Source organism: Lolium rigidum, chromosome 4, assembly GCF_022539505.1.
Source record: "Lolium rigidum isolate FL_2022 chromosome 4, APGP_CSIRO_Lrig_0.1, whole genome shotgun sequence".
NCBI classification, from domain to species: domain Eukaryota; kingdom Viridiplantae; phylum Streptophyta; class Magnoliopsida; order Poales; family Poaceae; genus Lolium; species Lolium rigidum.
In genome coordinates, this window is record NC_061511.1 from 59,632,012 (window position 1) to 59,651,933 (window position 19,922).

The following is a 19,922-nucleotide window of genomic DNA, read 5'->3' on the forward strand; positions in this document are numbered from 1 at the left end:
AAATTCTAGACAAGGGACTAGCACTAGCTAGCTGAGAAGAAACAAAAATTCTAGACAAGTAATAGTGTTTGTAAGACTAAAACTCAAGACATATGCTATAAGTGCGGCCATCCGCGAAGAGGCAACACACTAAAGATGTGTCGTATGCATGGAAAATTTCAACACTTGTGCCAAGAGCTAGCACTAGCACACTGCACATGCACAAGATGCAATTGCTTCCAGTCACTACGAGGGATGAAAGTATATGCAACAACAAAAAACACTCTTCAAAATAATAGAAACTGTTGGAGATGTATTCTACAGACAGGGCAGTTCCGCATATCAGCTTTGTCAATTGGCATAACAATGTCAAAGAAGGCAAAGTTTGACAACAAGCATGTTGCAAAATTTACATTCTATGAAGGTAGTTTCGAAGTCAAAAAGCATTGAGGGCATATCAGTCTTGTGCCTATGGTTCGCATGTCAGTTATGTTAGACCTCATATGTGCGAGGAAATTTGACATAATCACGGTTCAAAATGGGGGCGCACTATGCATGCATGTACCTATCGATGCGTTCTAATATGTCAGGTCGTATAGGTTAGGCACCGAAATTAGGCCGAGATGCAACATATTTCCACACACGTGCATATGCTCTAATGCTAGATTTCAAGACCCCAGGTTTAAGCACTGATAACGCTGGTTTTCTCTTGTAAGTTGCGATAATTAAAAGCCCATAATGGCAAGGTCGTAACATGCAATGTTGACACCGATTTTGGCTTTGCATAATTAAATAAGTGTACAATTGCAATACAAATAAACATGATCAATCAAAATCCTTGTTAAAATTATGTCCGGTAGTTAAAAAGGAATTTTGTAAACACATGTCTACCGTGCACATGCACCACCACCAGTCTTAAATGCTCGCTGTCACGGTACGACACAAATCTATGATGGATTAGAAGAAGGGATAAGTACTTAGATAAAATAAACAGAATAAAATACACAAGGGTATTAATAATTGTGAATGCTTGTCGAGTATGTAAAATAATAGGGAGTATTTCACAAGATGATACCGGAAAGAAACTTGCCGGTACCGTTGACAAAATGAGTAGCTAGCCGAGTAGAGACAATCTCTTGGGAGTATGCCTGAATACCGGCTAAAAATGAAAATACGTTGTGTGGGACAGCGCAAGGGGCCTGGATGTAAATCCTAAAGTACAAATCTTTCATTAAGATATTGGATGGAATGGGAAATAGAGCATCGAGCAAAACTGGCCGCATGAACAAGCTGCTACGTACTACTCCTTTCGTTCCATAAATTGCAAATTTGGATTAGATATATTTTGTAAATAGATATATCCAAATCTATGACAATAATTACGAAACAGGAGAAATAGTAATAAGTACAAATGAACTCAAACAAGCAAACATGTGCCTCTTTTCTTCTAGCTAGCCCCAGGATCATACTATGTAAGCACTGGTGCTCCCTTTGGCAGCAGCTGTTCGCCGGCGTCGCCTACCGGTACGAGCACTGTTGTCTGCCGTCTTTGGTCTTGTAGACTTGTAGTCAACGTCGGCGCAAGGCCCGCATGCACTACCCTTGCCCGCCTCGTTGTCGCACTACCCTCGTCGGCCTCGTTGTCGCGACCTGCATATATTAATTCATGATATAAGTTGTTTAATCAGTTTTTTGGTGGAAATCACAAAGTTATATTAATTCATGATATAAGTTGTTTTCTAGTTTTTTGGTGGAAATCACAAAGTTATTTTGCAAGTACGGTAACAAAGAGAATGTGCTAGCCAACTAATCTAAAAATCTGAACTATTAAAAAGGGCTAGATAACATATTTTAACATACAATACAGTGGCAAGTAGTAGTAGTAACCGACACAACCTTATTTGGCAGGTGGATACCGTGAAGTTATTGACATGCATAAGCGAGAGTGAACATGTCCGAATGTGTAATATACGAGAGCATGTTTACTTTATATGCATACAAGTTGAGATCGTACAAGCCAGGCGGCAGCCTTGCTTGACCGCTGGCCTATCGCTAGACCATCTTTCTTCTACTTGTGAAATGCAATATATATGACAATGAGTAAATGGCCCATTGCAAAATCGTGAATACTAATTTAATTTTGCATGGCTAAGGACCTTGAATAATGGGTGGCTCACATATCTATAAGCCAAGGTCCATGAATATTCACGACTTATGTGTGTACATATACATGGTACGTGGTGGTACATGGACGTTACAATGTGTGAGTGTACATCGGCGTCAGCTGTAGCTCAACCAGTTGCTTCCTCCTGACTTGGTACATGCGGATCTAGTGCATGCATGATGTGTATGTGCCACTTCTCGGCCGCCTCGATATATCTTGCCGTGGAAACCATGCCACTAGCCCTGTTCCAAATTCTTAGGTTTAAAATTACAACTACATAGGCATGGGCGAGCCAACCTCCTCGTTGACGACCTGAAATCCCCCGTGGTCGGATGTGCAAGAGCTCATGTCGAGTGTGGAGGAAAAGCGGCGGCCGACCGTTGGAATGGAGCATTTTGGTTTGCCGGAGATTTTTATCCCGGTGGTGTTCTTGATCGGTTCCGGTCAGATCTGATTTTCTTTTGTATGTACGAGTCCGTGATCTGCTGTCTTATCCACACTCAGTTTTTAGGTGTGGTGTAGGTGGATGAAATGAATGGACTTGCTTCCAATTATTTTTCTATTTTCATTGGCTGTCAGATCATATGCTTGACATACTACCGATATCACACTGTTGTTGTTATGGCTTTTGAACATGAGTGCTCTCTGTAAATATTCTACCTGTTGGAGAAAGTTGCATCCTGCGTAAGCACTACAGACAAGATATAGGACCGCACTCGTGTATGAAGAGGCCCATCTGGAAAAACTGTAGCCCACTACGAAAATTCTGAGTGCTACATGGCCATGGCCAAACTTTAGTCCCACCTTGCTAAGGGAAGAGGCTTTGAAGCAACTTATAAGGAGAGCTGTTGGTGATATCTAAAATGGTAGACACACATGTAGAGTTCCACTAGCACCACATACCCGCATAGCGCGTGCGCTCGCGTGAATATTCGCGACTTAAGACGCTTGGCGATGGCGATGGCGATGGCGCGGCTAGCCTACTAGCAAATAAAATCTACGTTTTTTTTGTTTCGTCACACGAGTGAGCCTCTCATATTTGTCTGCCTGCCAACGCATGCCATCAATCCATGTGATTGGTTTCTCCACCAATGAGAGATTAGCACTGATATTTTTTCCACCGATCGTATTGAAGTACATGCTCTTTAGCTAGGATCGATTTCCGGCGCCGCTAGCAAATACTATCTACGTTTTTTTTGTTGCGCGGTTCGCTAAATCATTTTCTTTCGTACGTGGTTACTTTGCTCTTTAGCTAGGAACGATTTCCGGCGTTTTGCTTGTGTTGTCAGTATCATTTCCGGCTTCAGTTAGCTCAAAAAGATAATTCAATGAGCTTTTTTTTGTACCATGTGACTTTGCTTTTCCAGGCCAATGAAGAGAGGACGGAACTGCGGAAGCATCGAGTTGAGATAGAGCGACATGGAGACATGGGCGGGCCAATAACTTTGTCAATGGGTATTCAAAATTTAAAAAATACAATGAAAAGTAGAAAAAATAGTGAGAAAACATGTGTTTTAACCTAGGGCCTGCTAATGAAGGATCACTTGCTCTAGCCAACAGAACTACCACATGATTTTGTCAACAATTGGACTGACTTTCATATAATGTAAACCAAAATTGATAGTTGTATGACATGATTTTAAAAAATTGACAATTTGTTTTTGGGTATTCACCTCCTCTATACCCATGAATAGTCCCGCCCATGCATGGAGAAGAGTCGGGTGGTGAAAAAGCTCTAAAAGAACGGTATGAGACAGAAATGCTTGTACCGAGCGATTATGAAGCAGAGCGGAAATCACGTCCATCCATTTGCATGTGGATTTGGATGGGATTCGCCCACCTGCCCACCCACCAAATAAGATTTCCTTCTCCAAATGCACTACTAAATGAAAGTCTCTCATATATTGATTTTGTTTGCATATTTATTCGAAATGAGTCTAATATTTATTATCTTAATTTTTTTTTTGGTGAACTGGATCTATAAAGTTCTTTATTGTTTGAGCATGCAATCCGTATTCTCTTTTTTATGTAGGGACATGAGACAGAAAGTGCTTTTAGCTGCAGAGTACGTTCCAGTGATCTCGCTATTTAATAAAATTTCAAAAGACATCTTTGCAAGTTATCCAAAAATCTAAAAATAATTATGTACATTGTTAGTGATATATCCCACAATGTTGCAAAATCTCAACCCAAAATTCTTTTATTTATGGGCTTGAAAAAAATGACAAAATCTGATATGTTTTGGAGTAAGAATATAATTTTTTTTTAAATGAGAGCACACCGAACCTGCACGACCATCAATCTGGATGAACATGAATGACGCTGATTTCCGCTCAGTCCTACTCAAGAGTTGGAAGGGGTCGCCCTAGTTCCGCATTTTCCTTCCGTTCCTGCCTTCCCCCAATTGAATTTTCCATTTTCCCTCTCCGACGAAACCACCCTCCGTGCACCCGGTCCATACACCACACCTCACAAACCGCCGCCTCCTCTGCACACCGTACACCGCCGCCGCTCCCCCAACCAACCTGGTCCTACACCCAGCCAGCCGCCTGGGGTTCATCGACCACCAAAATCCGGCGCCGCGGCGGAAGCTCGAGGTAGGTCGCCCGCCGCCGCCGAATCAACCCGATGCAGGCGCCGCGGCTGACCTCGGGCGCGGTGAAGGAGATCGCGGAGCTCCCCAAAGGGCTGGGCACCATCCAGCCGGTGCTGCAGGTGGCGGACGTGCGGCCCATCACCGCCAAGAGCGCGGCGGGGTCAGACCGGTTCCGGATGCTCGTCTCCGACGGCGTCCACTCGCTGCAGTCCATGCTCGCCACCGACCTCAACCGCTTCGTCACCGACGGCACCCTCCGCCTCGGCTCCATCGTCCACCTCCTGGAAGTCATGTGCAGCGACATCCAGGGCCGCAGGTGCGTCCGCCATCCGGCATACATTACTCGCATTCTCTCTGCGCCCCCCACCCCCATGTCGATGTCTGGTCTGGGTCGGTCGGCTTGTTCCGCCAGAAAGATTGGATTTTGATCTGCTTGATTCAATTGGTGGGGGTACTGATTGTTCGTTGCTGTGCCTGGGGTACTAGCGGTTGTGCCTGGGGTACTAGCGGTTGCACCTAGGATGGGGATCTTGTGGCAGTCTCTTGAATCGTGGAATGTAGCAGTGCGTCGCACATTTGGGGATTTTACCGTTCTTTTGCTTTCAACATATGAAACAGAGAGTTAGAGTTAGACATGAAACGCTGGTTTATTGGGGGGATTTTATAATTTGCCATACTTTTCTTGCACTTCTTATTGGCGTTTTTTAGAGTAAGCTAATTCTTCATGCAGTTAGATAAACTTTGTCATGTTGTTGGGCAAGTATGTCCCATGTAATCATCTAGAGATCTGTAGTGGCCTGTAACTTTAGCTTCAGTTAATTGTATTTTGCTCGTTGAGCGTATGCCATTACTTCATTACTTTTGAGTTCTCATTCAGTCCCAGCAGAATAACTTATATTTGGTGTGGATACTGCTGATAACATGAGGGAACTTTGTGTCTGGTTTCGTGTTATGTCAAATAAATGCGGTGAACCTTTCATGCTGCTGTTATGCCAAGAATTACCCTGTCTGCAAGTGCAATCTCATTCCTCTGCGGACTCTGAGAAAGTTGGATTTCATATTCCACCGTGATTTTACATGCTGCTGTATTTTTGTGAGTGTACTCACAATGAGATGTAGATGCACTTTGCTTTTCAGGTTTTACAACCTACCAGTGACAAGAAAGTTCCAGACTCCTAGTTTGTGATTTTTTTTTTTAAGAACTACCTTTGTTGTGTAGGATTTTATCAGTCCATGGCATCATGTTTGTATGTTCGCTTCAGTGGAAAAAAACTGTCGTATTTTGTGCCAATGCTTATGGCCAACAGTCTTTCATTTTGATTGTGATTGCCGTATCAAACTAACGAAACCATTTGTAATATTTCACATGTTGTTAGTATCTGACTTGTAAGAATTCAGCAAATGTTCGGAACTTTATTTGTTCTTGTGGCCATAAATAAACAAGCATAATTGTAGAACATAGAAAAAACATGGACATGCTGGATTTTTAAATTCTTAAGGTGTGTTTAAGTATCATATTCTCCAATCTCTTCTTCAATTTGATCATGCTTCTGGAAGTAACGCCATTTTCTATTTTTATGAGTCAAGTTTGTTTATAGAAAAAAAATCCTCTGGTAACCAGATGTCTTTCTAAAAACTTTTGGATCATACTAGATGTTTGCATATAAGTTTCTACAGTTGAGCTGACAATTCTTCTCTGTTGCATTCAGGATCATTATTGTTTGCAAACTTGATATTCTGCAAAGCCAGTGTGACATGATCGGGAAACCAAAGATTTACGAGACTAAAAGTTCACGTGAAGGCCAAGAGCCTAACTTACGGGCCACTGCCATTGCCCCAAGGGTGGAACAGGTTGCTAACAATTTGTCATATGGTGGATCCTACAATGGTGTCCATGGCACATTGGACTCTTCGATTGGTCGGACAGTCAGATCTGGACCTAACAATGTGTTTTCTGGTAGTTCTCATGATACAATGTCAGCACAAAACACAATGCATACCAATGTTGTGCAGCCCAACCCTCAGCAGCCTTTTCTGAACTCTCATCAAAGCCAAAGGTTTGCAGTTCCTAGCACAGCTGGGGGCCTCGGCCCTCCTGACAATACTTATGTTCGTCCTGCACAGCCTTCGTATCAGCTGTTGGTTAATCTAGCCTTTTCCTTCTAGCTTTTTTCCTTCTCTGAATAAGATGCGCTAGCATCAATAGCGTCAGGTTAGCGTCAGGGGTTTTTCAGTTAGAATTCAGTTAGCAGTTCAGCTATTTTTCAGCTGCAGATAGGGTAGTTTGACCTGATCCTTGCGCATGACTCGATCGCCCGGACGTGGGATGGCACGTCTGTTGTGGGCATCGTGTGATCAGCACGATCAGTCCTTGCATGAATAAAAGGAAGAACGAAACAGAAAAGCTGCAAGTCGTTCGCAGCACAAAAACCTTTGTCTCTGTCCTCTGTGTTCGTGAGTGAGATCGCGAGGTAGTTAGACGAAAGGCTACAAGTGGTATCAGAGCCTAACCCCATGGTTGGGACTCCACCGCCGGTACCTCCAGCGCCGGCAGATGCAGCGGCTGCAAGCGCCGCAGCCAGCCGAGAGCCCTCTTCGCGCGCGATCGCAAAGTCGCGGACGAAGCAGGGGAAGGAGGAGCGGTGGCGGCGAGGTGGTTGTGCGGGAGACGATCGTGCGGGACGGTGGCAGCGGCGGCTCCACGTCCTGGCCGACACTCACCAAGACCAACTACACGGAGTGGGCGATTCCGATGCGCTGTCAAGCTCCGGGCCGCGGGCCCGTGGGAAGGCTGTCGACGCGGACGACGCACCCGAGCGGCGGAAAGGCAGGCGCTCGGCGCCATCCCGAGCTCGGTGCCGTCGGAGCTGGTGCAGCTCCTCGCCGCAAAGGACAACGCCAAGGTCGCCCGGGACACGATCAAGACGATGCGCGTCGGCGTCGATCGCGTCCGCGAGCGCGTCGCCGCGAAGCTCCGCGGGGACTTCGACAACCCGGCGTTCGGGACCGGGGAGAACGCCGAGGACTTCTCCGTCCGCGTCTCCGGCCTCGTCACCGAGCTGCAGTCCCCGGGCGACACCACCTCCGAGCTGGACGGCGTGTCCAAGATCCTGCGCGTCGCCCCCAAAAGGTACGCTCGGATGGCTTGCTCGATCGAAACCTTGCTTGACCTGAAGGAGCTCACGATCGAGGAGCTGAGCGGGCGTCTGACGGCGTCCGAGGGACGTGGCGAGCCAGACCAAGACGCCGGTGGCCACCTGCTCCTCACGGAGGAGGAGTGGCGCGCACGCGCTGCTAGCCGCCAGCACGGATCAGAAGGATCCGGCTCAGGTGGCAAGCAGAACAAGAACCGCCCGAACAGCCGCGGCAAGGACGCGGTACGCGGCGGCGGCGGCCCGTCCAAGGACGACAAGTGCCGCTACTGTGGCAAAAAGGGGCATTGGGCCCGCGATTGCCGCAAGAAGAAGAGGGACGAGGAGGCGCAAGCTCACCTTGTCCAGGAAGAAGGCGACGCTGATCCAGCGATGCTCCTCGCAAGAGATCGTACTCGACGACGTGCCCGGTGCGGGCTGGGCCAAGCACACCGGCCGACGCTCGCCGGTGACGTCGAACCAGCGCGCCCTCTCATCCTCTTGAACGAGGAGAAGGCCAAGGTGGTGCCAGGGCGCGCGGATGAGCCCATGGACGCCATGTGGTACCTCGACACGGGCGCGTCGAACCACATGACGGGGAACCGTTCCGCGTTCACCACCCTCGACGAATCGGTCACCGGCAACGTGCGCTTCGGCGACGGATCGGTGGTGCAGATCAAGGGAAAGGGCGACATCGCGTTCACCATCGGCGGCGGCCGCCGGCCGCGCGTTCACCGACGTGTACTTCATCCCCGAGGCTGAAGAGCGGTGTCGTGAGCCTCGGGCAGCTCGACGAGCACGACCGCGACATCCACATCAGGCGCGGCACGCCGACGATCCGCGATCGTCGCGATCAACCTGCTGGTCCGGGTGAGGCGCTCCCCTAATCGTCTCTATCAGCCGACGATGCAGCCGCCGAGCCGGTGTGCTCGGCAATGCGCCTCGACACGGCGGCATGGCGCCGGCACGCACGGTTCGGGCATGTCCATCCGGAGGCGTTGCGGAAGATGGCCGGGGAGGGCATGGTGCGCGGACCGCCACCGGCCGAGCCCACCGGCGAACTCGCGAGGCCTGCTCGGCGGGGAAGCGGCGGCGCACACCGTTCCCGCGAGCAGGCCAAGTACAGAGCGGAGCAACCGCTCGAGCTGGTGCACGCCGACCTGTGCGGTGCTATCACGCCACCAACACCTGGAGGACGCAGGTACTTCCTGCTCCTCGTCGACGACTACAGCCGCTTCATGTGGCTCGTCCTGTTGGCGACGAAGGACGAGGCCGGCGACGCCCTCAAGCGCTTCCAGGCCGAGGCGCAGACTGAGGCACGGTGCACGCTGCGGACACTCCGCACCGACCGCGGCGGGGAGTTCACGTCGAACGAGCTCGCCGCCCACTTCTCCGACACCGGTGTCAAGCGGCACCTGACGGCGCCGTACTCACCGCAGCAAAACGGCGTGGTCGAACGCCGCAACCAGACCGTGGTGGGCATGGCCAGGTCCATGATGAAGGCCAAGAAGTTGCCTAGCTTCTTCTGGGGTGAAGCAGATCACAACGGCGGTGCACGTGCTGAACCGCACCTTCACCCGCTCCGTCGACGGCGAGGACGCCGTACGAGGCCTGGCACGGGAGGAAGCCCTCCGTCGAGCACTTCCGCGTCTTCGGATGCATCGCGCACGTCAAGAGCGCACGCCCCTTCCTCCGCAAGCTCGACGACCGGAGCACGCCGATGGTCTTCATCGGCTACGAGCCTGGGTCAAAGGCATATCGTGTCTACGACCCAGCGACTCGCCGCGTCCACGTCACGCGGGACGTCGTCTTTGATGAGGCAGCAAGCTGGGATTGGGAGGAGAAAGACGGCGGCACGAGCCCGTCCCAGGACTTCGAGGTCGAATACACGGTGGACACACCGTCGAACAATTCGACTGCACGCCCACCGCCAACGCCTGCACGCGAATCGGAAGAGGAGGAGAGCTGGGATACCTCCGACCAGGGAGGAACGGCGTCGCCACGCACACCTCCTCCACCTCCGGCGACGGAGGAGCGCTCCATCGAGTTCGCCACACCACCAACGGCACCTGATCCAGAGCAGCTTGATGCCAGCGACGGCGGCGAGCCGCATCGGTACCGCCGCGTGTCCGATTTGCTGGGTCCAGGTAACACAGCCCCTGGACTTGCAGAGCGGCTGCTCCTCACCACGGCTGAAGAGCCGTCGAGCGTGGGAGAGGCACTGAAGGAGGCGAGCTGGAGCAGGGCAATGGCGTAAGAGCTGGCCGCTGTGGAAGAAAACGAGACATGGTCTCTCGTCGACCTCCCATCGGGCCACAAGCCCATTGGACTGAAGTGGGTTTACAAGGCCAAGAAGAACGAGAAAGGCCACGTCGTCAAATTCAAGGCCCGGATCGTTGCAAAAGGGTACGTACAGAAGGAGGGGGTTGACTTCGACGAAGTCTTCGCCCCAGTCGCCCGCCTCGACTCCGTGCGCCTCCTGCTCGCTGTCGCCGCGCAGCAGAGTTGGGAGGTCCACCACCTCGACGTCAAGTCGGCCTTCCTCAACGGCGAGATCAAGGAGGAAGTGTACGTGTCACAGCCTCCTGGATTCGTCAAGCATGGATCGGAGGGGAAGGTATTGCGCCTGAACAAGGCGTTGTACGGCCTCCGGCAAGCTCCACGGGCATGGAACGCGAAGCTGGACCAGAGCCTCGTCGCGCTCGGCTTCGTCAAATGCCCATCGGAGCACGCTGTCTACACGCGGGAGAAGGATGGGGAGCGGCTGCTTCTCGGGGTGTACGTCGACGATCTCATCGTCACCGGCACCGCCGCGCAAGCAATTGTCATCTTCAAGGAGGAGATGATGACTCTCTTCAAGATGAGCGACCTTGGGCTACTCTCCTACTACCTCGGCATCGAGGTGTGCCAGGAGCCAGGCCGCATCCAGCTCAGCCAAGCCGCGTACGCAGACAAGCTGCTCGACGCATTGTCGATGAGCGACTGCAACCCCACTGCCACACCAATGGAGGCGCGCCTGAAGTTGAGCAAGAAGGGGAACGGGAAGGCAGTAGATCCCACCCTCTACCGCAGCACCGTCGGCGGGCTGCGCTACCTGGTACACACGCGCCCCGACATTTGCTTCGCGGTGAGCTACCTGAGCAAGTTCATGGAGGCTCCCACCAGCGAACATTGGAGCGCGGTGAAGCACCTGCTTCGCTACATCGCCGGAACCAGGAAGCTGGGCTGCGTCTACACACGCCAAGACAAGGAGGCTCGTCTCGTCGGCTATAGCGACGCAGACTGGGCAGGGGACATCGACGATCGGAAGAGCACCGGTGGGATGCTGTTCTACTACGGCAGCTGTCCCATCTCCCGGCAAGCGACGGCGTAAGATCGTCGTCCTCTCCACCCGTGAGGCGGAGTACGTCGCCGCCACCGGTGCGGCGTGCCGGGGCATCCGGCTCAAGCGGCTGCTGGGAGAGCTGCTTGGGCGCGACGGCGGCATCACCGAGCTGCGCGTCGACAACAAGTCAGCGATCGCGCTGGCCGAGAACCCGGTCTTCCACGACCGGAGCAAACACATTCAAATCCGCTACCATTTCATCCGTCAGTGCGTGGAGAACGGCGACATCGACATTCAGTTCGTTCGCACCGACGGCCAACTATCTGACATCATGACCAAGGCGCTTGGGCGAGTGCGTCTCCAGGAACTGCGCCAAAGACATCGGCATGGTCAAGGTGAAAGAAAACTAGATTAGGAGGAGATTGTTGGTTAATCTAGCCTTTTCCTTCTAGCTTTTTTCCTTCTCTGAATAAGATGCGCTAGCATCAATAGCGTCAGGTTAGCGTCAGGGGTTTTTCAGTTAGAATTCAGTTAGCAGTTCAGCTATTTTTCAGCTGCAGATAGGGTAGTTTGACCTGATCCTTGCGCATGACTCGATCGCCCGGACGTGGGATGGCACGTCTGTTGTGGGCATCGTGTGATCAGCACGATCAGTCCTTGCATGAATAAAAGGAAGAACGAAACAGAAAAGCTGCAAGTCGTTCGCAGCACAAAAACCTTTGTCTCTGTCCTCTGTGTTCGTGAGTGAGATCGCGAGGTAGTTAGACGAAAGGCTACATCAGCAGCCACCTCCAGCATATAGAAATAGTGGCCCAGTTACTAAGAATGAAGCTGGCCCTCGTGTTACTCCGATTTCTGCATTGAACCCATACCAAGGCACATGGAAGATAAAGGCTAGGGTGACTGCAAAGACTCATGTCAATCACTACATAAATGCACAAGGTCCAGGAAAACTCTTCACTTTTGATCTCCTTGATGCACATGGCGGAGAGATTCGTGCAAAATGTTTTAAAGATGTCGTTGATCAGTTCTATGACCTAATTGAGGTTGGTAAGGTGTACTTGATATCTGGAGGGGGCCCAGGGGGGCTGAAACCTGCACAGAAGCAGTATAACCCTTTGAACAATGACTTCGAAATCAGTATGGATGCTAGAACATCTGTAGAAGTTTGTTCTAGTGATGACAACAGCATCCCCAGTCGGCGTTTCAATTTCCGACAAATCAGCGAAATAGCGAACATGGATATAGGCGCCATGCTAGATTTGCTTGGTGTTGTTACATCAGTTAGCCCTTCTTCTACAGTAACGAAGAAGAATGGTGTGAAAACCTCGAAAAGAGTCCTCCAACTGAAGGACGTGTCTGGTTGCAGCGTGGAAATAACCTTTTGGGGTAACTTCTGTGATGCTGAAGGTCAGCAGCTGCAGTTGCTGTGTGATTCTGGTTCGAGTCCTATACTTGCCCTGAAAAGTGGCCGCATTGGTGACTTCAACGGCAGATCTGTGGGCACAATCAGCTCAAGCTGCTTAAACATAAATCCAGACTTTCCTGAAGCAGAAAGGCTGAGGCAATGGTACATAACTGAAGGGAAAAATGCTGCTTTCACTTCGTTGTCTGTGGGCTGGACTGATGTCCGAAATACTGTTGCACAGATCAAGGAAGAAGACATGGGAAAATCAGAGAAGCCAGACTGGATCACTGTTATGGGTACAGTTTGGAACATCAAGACCGACAATTTTTGTTATCCAGCCTGCACCGCAGTGGTTAATGGTACCCGCTGCACTAAAAAGGTCACAAAAGATGTTGATGAGATCTGGCAATGCGAGAGCTGTGAACAGAGCTCTCAAAATTGCGAGTATAGGTACATGCTCCCATGTCAAATCCAGGATCACACCGGGACTACTACGTATGCAACTGCATTCCAAGATGCCGGCGAGGAGATAATTGGCCTCCCAGCGCAAGATCTTTTCAAGATAAAACATGAAGATCAAGATGATGAAAAGTTTGCAGAAATCATACAACGGGCCCGTTATCAGCATTACTTATTCAAGCTGAAAGTTAAGGAAGAAACGTATAACGACGAAGCGCGTGTGAAATGCAACATTGTTAAGGTTCAAAAATTGGATGACACAGCAAAGGAGAGTCGCTTTCTTCTGGGAGTAATCGATAGCCTTTTGGCGGAAGATGGCTCAGGCTCAACCCCTGCGGTGAATGGCGGTGTTGCTATTAACGCTGGTTTCACATCCAACAATACCTACGCCATGAATATGGGTTTCCCAAATCAGTTTGGGCAGCAAGCGAGCTTATATGGTGGGATGCCTTCTACACCATCTGCAACACGGTATGCACAGACTGGTCATGTCTCTAGGGACTCTCCAGTGCAGGTAAACTCCTACAGCCCTCCAGCTGGTGGCAATGCGAGCTCAGGTCTATGCTACAAGTGTAGCCAGCCTGGGCACTTTGCTAGAGACTGTCTGGCGCAGGCTGCTGCTCCCCAGCGTCAGACTTACGGAAACGGGGCCGCCACTTCAGGAGGATACAACAGGCAGTCCTATGCTGGTAATTTCTGAAGTATTGTTGGCTGATCCAATAGTATCTGTGTTTGGGTTTAGCTGCGTGGCGTCGCCACTCATTCTGTACAGTTGCTAAATATGCCTAGTGTGTTTGCGGCTATTTCCAGTGTTCACTGGGGTGCCTTTCTTGTGCCAGTTCCTTCATCGGGGATCATCAGTCCTCCGTTTGTAATTAGGCTTGGTAGCTAATAACTTGAAGAAGCTTGCACTTTAGGTGTCATTGTCATTTCCGGTGTAGATACGGTGTGCTAGTTTGGTTCACTTTGTTCTGATGATGATCTTTAGAGCATCTTCATTGGTGGCCCCCAAATAAGTGCAGGTGTTGGCACTGCGCTGGCACCTGCTATCCAATTTTGGGAGCGGTTGCACACACCAGCAGAGTCCCCTAAAATAATTTTGGGAGCGGTTGCACACACCACCAGACTCCCCCAAAATAAGTTTGAACATGGCCGCCATGACGAGATGGTCCCGTCTCCTTTGTGTCCGCCCGCTGGTGTGAGATCTCGACGGCGTGATCGAAGTTGGCGTTGTTGATGAACTCACGCTCTTCCTTTTTTGGTCTCTGGAAGCGCTACGCGTTGAAGGAGGCTAGTATCGCCGCCTGGTCCGGTCACCGGGGATCGCCCCACTACGCCGCGTCCTTCACCGTCTCAGCTTCTGCGTCTGCTATGTATGCCTCGTTCCACTCGTCAAACTCGTTTGTGCATGACCGTTGGTTTCATCAGTGGCCGGCCACAGAGCATACGAGGTGTCGGCCGTTGAGTCGTTGGCAAGGCGGCCCCACCCAGGAAAACCATTGTGATGCTTGGTGTCAGTGCGTCCGACTCGCGCCCTTTACGAAGGGGCCGGCACGAGGTTGCCGGCGCTTCTATTAGGCTCGAAATCGCGCCGACGTTTTTTTGGTGCGCGTCGGTCGAGTCGAAAAAACGCGTCTGCCTCCAAATAGCTATCGGGGCGCCGGTGGTGGAGATGTTCTTAGTACTGCTTGTGCTATATTCATGCATTTGCACTACTTGGTCGTCACTTGTTCAATATCGAGAAAATTAGGTTGCCATTATTTTAAACTAGACTAGATGGAGGGGCTAGATGTAGAGCTTTGTTAAGATGAAAGGCACTGTCACAAGATTGTACATATATCAAAACGTGTGCTATGTGTTTCATGTGTCAGCACATAGTCACTTAGTCTCAGGTGGTACTCATCGTGTCCGGCAAAATTCTAGTTTTGCACTATTTGTATTTCTTGAAGTAGGGAGTATAGTTTCCTAAATTGGTTTTGCTACACTATTAAATTTGCATTGTGATTCGTGTGCTCTATGAGTTACTGGTTGGGTTGCAACTCAAAATTTTCTGTTTCAAGTGGGCTTGCAATTGAGATTTTTTTTTTCAGTTGCAAGTTAAATTTTAATTTTGTTTTGTTCAGTTACAAGTAAGTTGAAAATTGCAACTAAGACTTTTAGATACGAGAGTGACCACTTAACTTGAGAATTAGTCACACCCTTCCTGAATATAAGTGTAATACCTTTTTTGGTTAGGGCATCTCCAATGGGGCGACGCGACCATTTGCGTCCGTGAAGATCGAAAATGTGTCTGGGCTCTACTCCAGCGTGGCGACGCAAAGTGACCAGACCGTCCGTGGCGACGCAAACCTGGCCCAAATATGCGCCAGGTTTGCGTCTCCGTGGACGCTGCGCGGTCAGGCCGAGCGTCCTCCTTTTCTTACCCGGTCCCGCACGTTAGGGACAATGAAATTGTCCGCTTCAATTTGCTTCTTTTTCCCTTTCTTTGCTGCCCTAGTGCGACGCCACCACCCGAACCCCACCCACCGCCGCACCGCAATACACGCCGTGCGCTCGGTCCTCGCCTTGCTAGAGAACATGATCTCAGTCGGGGTAGGCTTTGACGCGCACCCGTCGCCTGTTTGGGGGCCAAACTTTGCCGGTTGCGCTGCCCGACCTCGCCGCCCACGACCTGTTCGATCAGTTGCGCTGGTAGGTTTCTTGCTCGTGTTTTCCGCGCTATTGTGCGCGTCCATTGATCCGCAGATCCTACCCACGCAGATGGACATGTGGTAGATGTTGGACAAGTTACGCACGGAGGTTGTTGACTCCTCTTTCGACTAGGAGTTAGACCAGTCGACGCAGACAATGGCTACTGCTGCGGCCTCCATCCTCCACGAGTACAATTCAAGCCAGAGGCCGGTGCACCGGGGCTCTGTGAAGGGACGCTCAAAAAACCTGTCGCGCAACAGAGTGGAAGGGCACCTCCGGCTCCACGCGAACTACTTTGACCGCACCAATCCGGTGTCCCGGAAAAAATCTTCCGGCGCCATTCGCCTATGTCGAGACTAGTCGCTTGATGTATTTAGACGAAAAACACTCGGCGTTAACACGACAAACTAATAAGGATATCGTGGTGTTAGTTTTTGGTGTTGTGATTTGCTACAGAATTCTCTTATTGGATACTGATTCCGTAGAAATATTGGGCCTAAGTCTTGTGACCTACGATTAGATTTTAGAAATTCCCATAAATTTTTGTAATTTAAAAAAAATCTAGGACCAGCTCCAAGTTGTCGACGTGATTTTATCATTTTACACAAAACACACCTCCCCCCTTCCCAAAAAAAAAAAGCAATTGAGTCCATGGCGTTGACGAGAGGAGAGGTAGCAGGTTGGAGTAGGAGGAGGAGGAGGAGAAGGAGGAGGTCGTTCGTTGATGCAGGAGGAGGAGGCCATGTGATGGGTCCTATCACCGCCAACAACATTATAAGATGCAAAGACAAATTTCTAAATGAAAATATTTCAAAACTCTTCATATTTGAACCACTATTGCCTCCTTGCTATGACACACTCCTCGAGTTGAATATTTCCTCGGGTGCGTCGTTCATCCGAACATTTGACACTAGTGGAAAACAGGGCTTTCGTGGGAGCCTTTTGTCGCGGGCGCGCCTGCACCCGCGACAAATGGCGTGGCCACGTCGCCCCGAAACCATTTGGAGCGGGCAGGGCCTTTTGTCGCGCTCTTTGTCGCGGGCCGTATCACAACCCGCGACAAAAGGGGTCTGAGGGCTGGCGCCTCCTGCCGGCACCCCTTTTGTCGCGGGTCGCAATACGGCCCGCGACAAAAGGTCCATGGCTATATATAGACGCGCAGCCAGCCCCCTTCCACCTCCCTACATTTTTTTTCCTTGGTGGTGAAAGGTGGAGGTGTATGCTAGCTCATTTTTTCTACATGTGCACAAGAGGTGTTTGATGGAATGCTTGTGAGGGATACCACTTGATTTTATTTGATAAGATTTCTCCTCTTTGTGATCCTAAAAGGTTAGCAACTATTTTCTCGTATATATATATATATACATAGTCCGTGCAATACTAATTTTAGCAAGGTGATTGCATCTGATACATAATTGTACTTATGATGCAGATGAGTCATCTATGGATGTACGGTAACCGATGTGCTCCCGCTTTCAGAGAGGGCGTGAATTCTTTCCTGCTTGTGGCCGATGCCAACAAGTCGAAGCAAGGTTTTATGTGCTGTCCATGTCTGAAATGTAAGAATGAGAAGGATTACTCTTGCTCAAGAGACATTAAGAGCCACCTGCTTCGGTTTGGATTCATGTCCAGCTATAATGTTTGGACCAAGCACGGAGAAGAAGGGGTTATGATGGAAGACGGCGATGAAGAAGAAGATAACGATGACCAGTACCGATCTATGTTCTCTGAATGCGATGATACCGCAATGGACGACAATGAAGAAGGAGGTGAAGAACAGGCAACAGATGATCCTGTTGATGATGATCTTCTTCGGACCATTTCTGATGCAAGAAGAGACTGTGGCACGGATAAGGAGAGGTTACAGTTCGACAAGATGTTAGAGGACCACCACAAATTGTTGTACCCAGGTTGTGAAGATGGACAGAGAAAGCTGGGTAGCATATTGGAATTGCTGAAATGGAAGGCAGAGGTCGGTGTGACTGACTCGGGATTTGAAAAATTGATGATAATATTAAAGAAGTTGTTTCCAAGAAATAACGAATTGCCCGTCAGTACATATGAAGCAAAGAAGCTTATCTGCCCTCTAGGATTAGATGTGCAGAAGATACATGCATGCATTAATGACTGTATCCTCTACCGCGGTGAGAAGTACGAGAATTTGAATAAATGCCCGATATGCGGTGCATTGCGGTATAAGATCAGAAAAGATGACTCTGGTGATGTTGAGGGTGAGCCACTCAGGAAGAGGGTTCCTGCGAAGGTGATGTGGTATGCTCCCATAATACCACGGTTGAAACGTTTATTCAGAAACAAAGAGCATGCCAAGTTGTTGCGATGGCACATGAAAGAATGTAAGAAAGACGCGATGTTGAGGCACCCCGCTGATGGTCGGCAGTGGAGAAACAACGGGCGAGAGTTCCCGGATTTTGCAGGTGAGGCAAGGAACTTATACTTTGGTCTAAGTACAGATGGCACGAATCCTTTGGGGAGCAGAGCTGCAGTCACATCACCTGGCCCGTGACTCTATGTATCTACAACCTTCCTCCTTGGTTGTGCATGAAGCGGAAGTTCATTATGATGCCAGTGCTTATCCAAGGCCCAAAGCAACCGGGTAACGACATTGATGTGTACCTAAGGCCATTAGTCGATGAACTTTTGGAGTTGTGGGCCAAACCAGGTGTACGTGTGTGGGATGAGCACACCGAGCAAGAATTTGACCTACGAGCGTTGCTATTCGTAACCATCAATGATTGGCCTGCTCTTAGTAACATTTCAGGACAGACTAACAAAGGATACAATGCATGCACACACTATTTAGATGAGACTGAAAGTAAATATTTGGCAAAAAGCAGAAAAGTTGTGTACCCGTTCAATCGTCGTTTCCTTCCGCACAAGCATCCCTTAAGGAAAAAAGGCAAGCATTTCGATGGCGAGGCAGACCGCCGTCCGAAGCCTGTCCCCCGTAGTGGTGCTAATATATTTGACATGGTCAAGGATTTAAATGTTATCTTTGAAAGGGTCCAGGCAGCCGACCTGTTCCGAAAGACGATGACGGACACGCGCCCATGTGGAAGAAGAAATCTATTTTTGGGAGCTAGAATATTGGAAAGTCCTCGGAAGTCCGCTCCGCAATCGACGTGATGCACCCGACCAAGAATCTTTGTGTGAATATTCTAGGTTTTCCGGGCGTGTATGGAAAGACAAAAGATACACCGTAAGCACGGGAGGACCAGGAACGTCATAAAGGACGAAACGACAATCATCCAGGGTAGTTTGTAGGGCCTGCCAGCCTACGCTCTTACCAAACAAGAGAAGGAGATCTTTTTGAAGCCCTATTCAGCATCAAGGTTCCGTCTCGGTTTCTCGTCGAACATAAAGGGGATAGTAAATTTGAAGGAGAAAAAATTCCAGAACCTGAAGTCCCATGACTGTCACGTGCTTATGACACAATTGCTTCCGGTTGCATTGAGGGGACTTCTACCGTAAAATGTTCGACTAGCCATTGTGAAGATATGTGCATTCCTCAACGCAATTTCTCGTAAGGTAATGGATCCGAAACTTTGTCAGATTACATGAAGATGTGGTCGAATGTCTTGTCGCCTTCGAGTTGTTGTTCCCACCATCCTTCTTCAATATTATGACGCACCTCCTCGTTCACCTAGTTGAAGAGATTAGAATTCTCGGTCCCGTATTTCTACACAATATGTTCCCCTTCGAGAGGTTCATGGGAGTCTTAAAGAAATATGTTCATAACCGAGCTAGGCCGGAAGGAAGTATCTCAAAGGGCTACTGAACTCGAGGAGGTCATTGAGTTTTGTGTTGACTTTCTTCCTGACCTTAAGCCGATTGGTGTTCCTGAATCTCGGTATGAGGGGAGGCTGACTGGAAAAGGCACACTAGGAAGGAAAGCAACGATGTGTACGGACAAGATTTCTTTCAATCAAGCACACTACACAGTTCTATACAATTCCAGCTTGGTGGCTCCGTACATCGAGAAACATAAGAATGTTTTACGAGAAATAAACCCGGGCCAGCCCGAGTCCTTGATTACACGTCAACACATGAATACCTTCTGCAGCTTGGTTGCAAAGACATCTCATTAATGACCCATCTGTTGTGGAGCACCTGTACTTGTTGGCCATGTTACCATCTTCAAACATATGTAC

General features: G+C 49.7%; 1 protein-coding gene across 1 annotated transcript; it reads left to right on the top strand.

Annotated features, from left to right (window-relative positions):
• The first annotated feature begins 4,771 nt into the window (after positions 1-4,771).
• Positions 4,772-13,762, top strand: LOC124649860 (replication protein A 70 kDa DNA-binding subunit C-like). The gene is made up of 3 exons (XM_047189424.1): positions 4,772-5,055; positions 6,449-6,870; positions 11,973-13,762. The coding sequence occupies exons 1-3, from the start codon at positions 4,772-4,774 to the stop codon at positions 13,760-13,762; spliced, it is 2,496 nt and encodes an 831-aa protein (XP_047045380.1).
• The last annotated feature ends 6,160 nt before the right edge of the window (positions 13,763-19,922 follow it).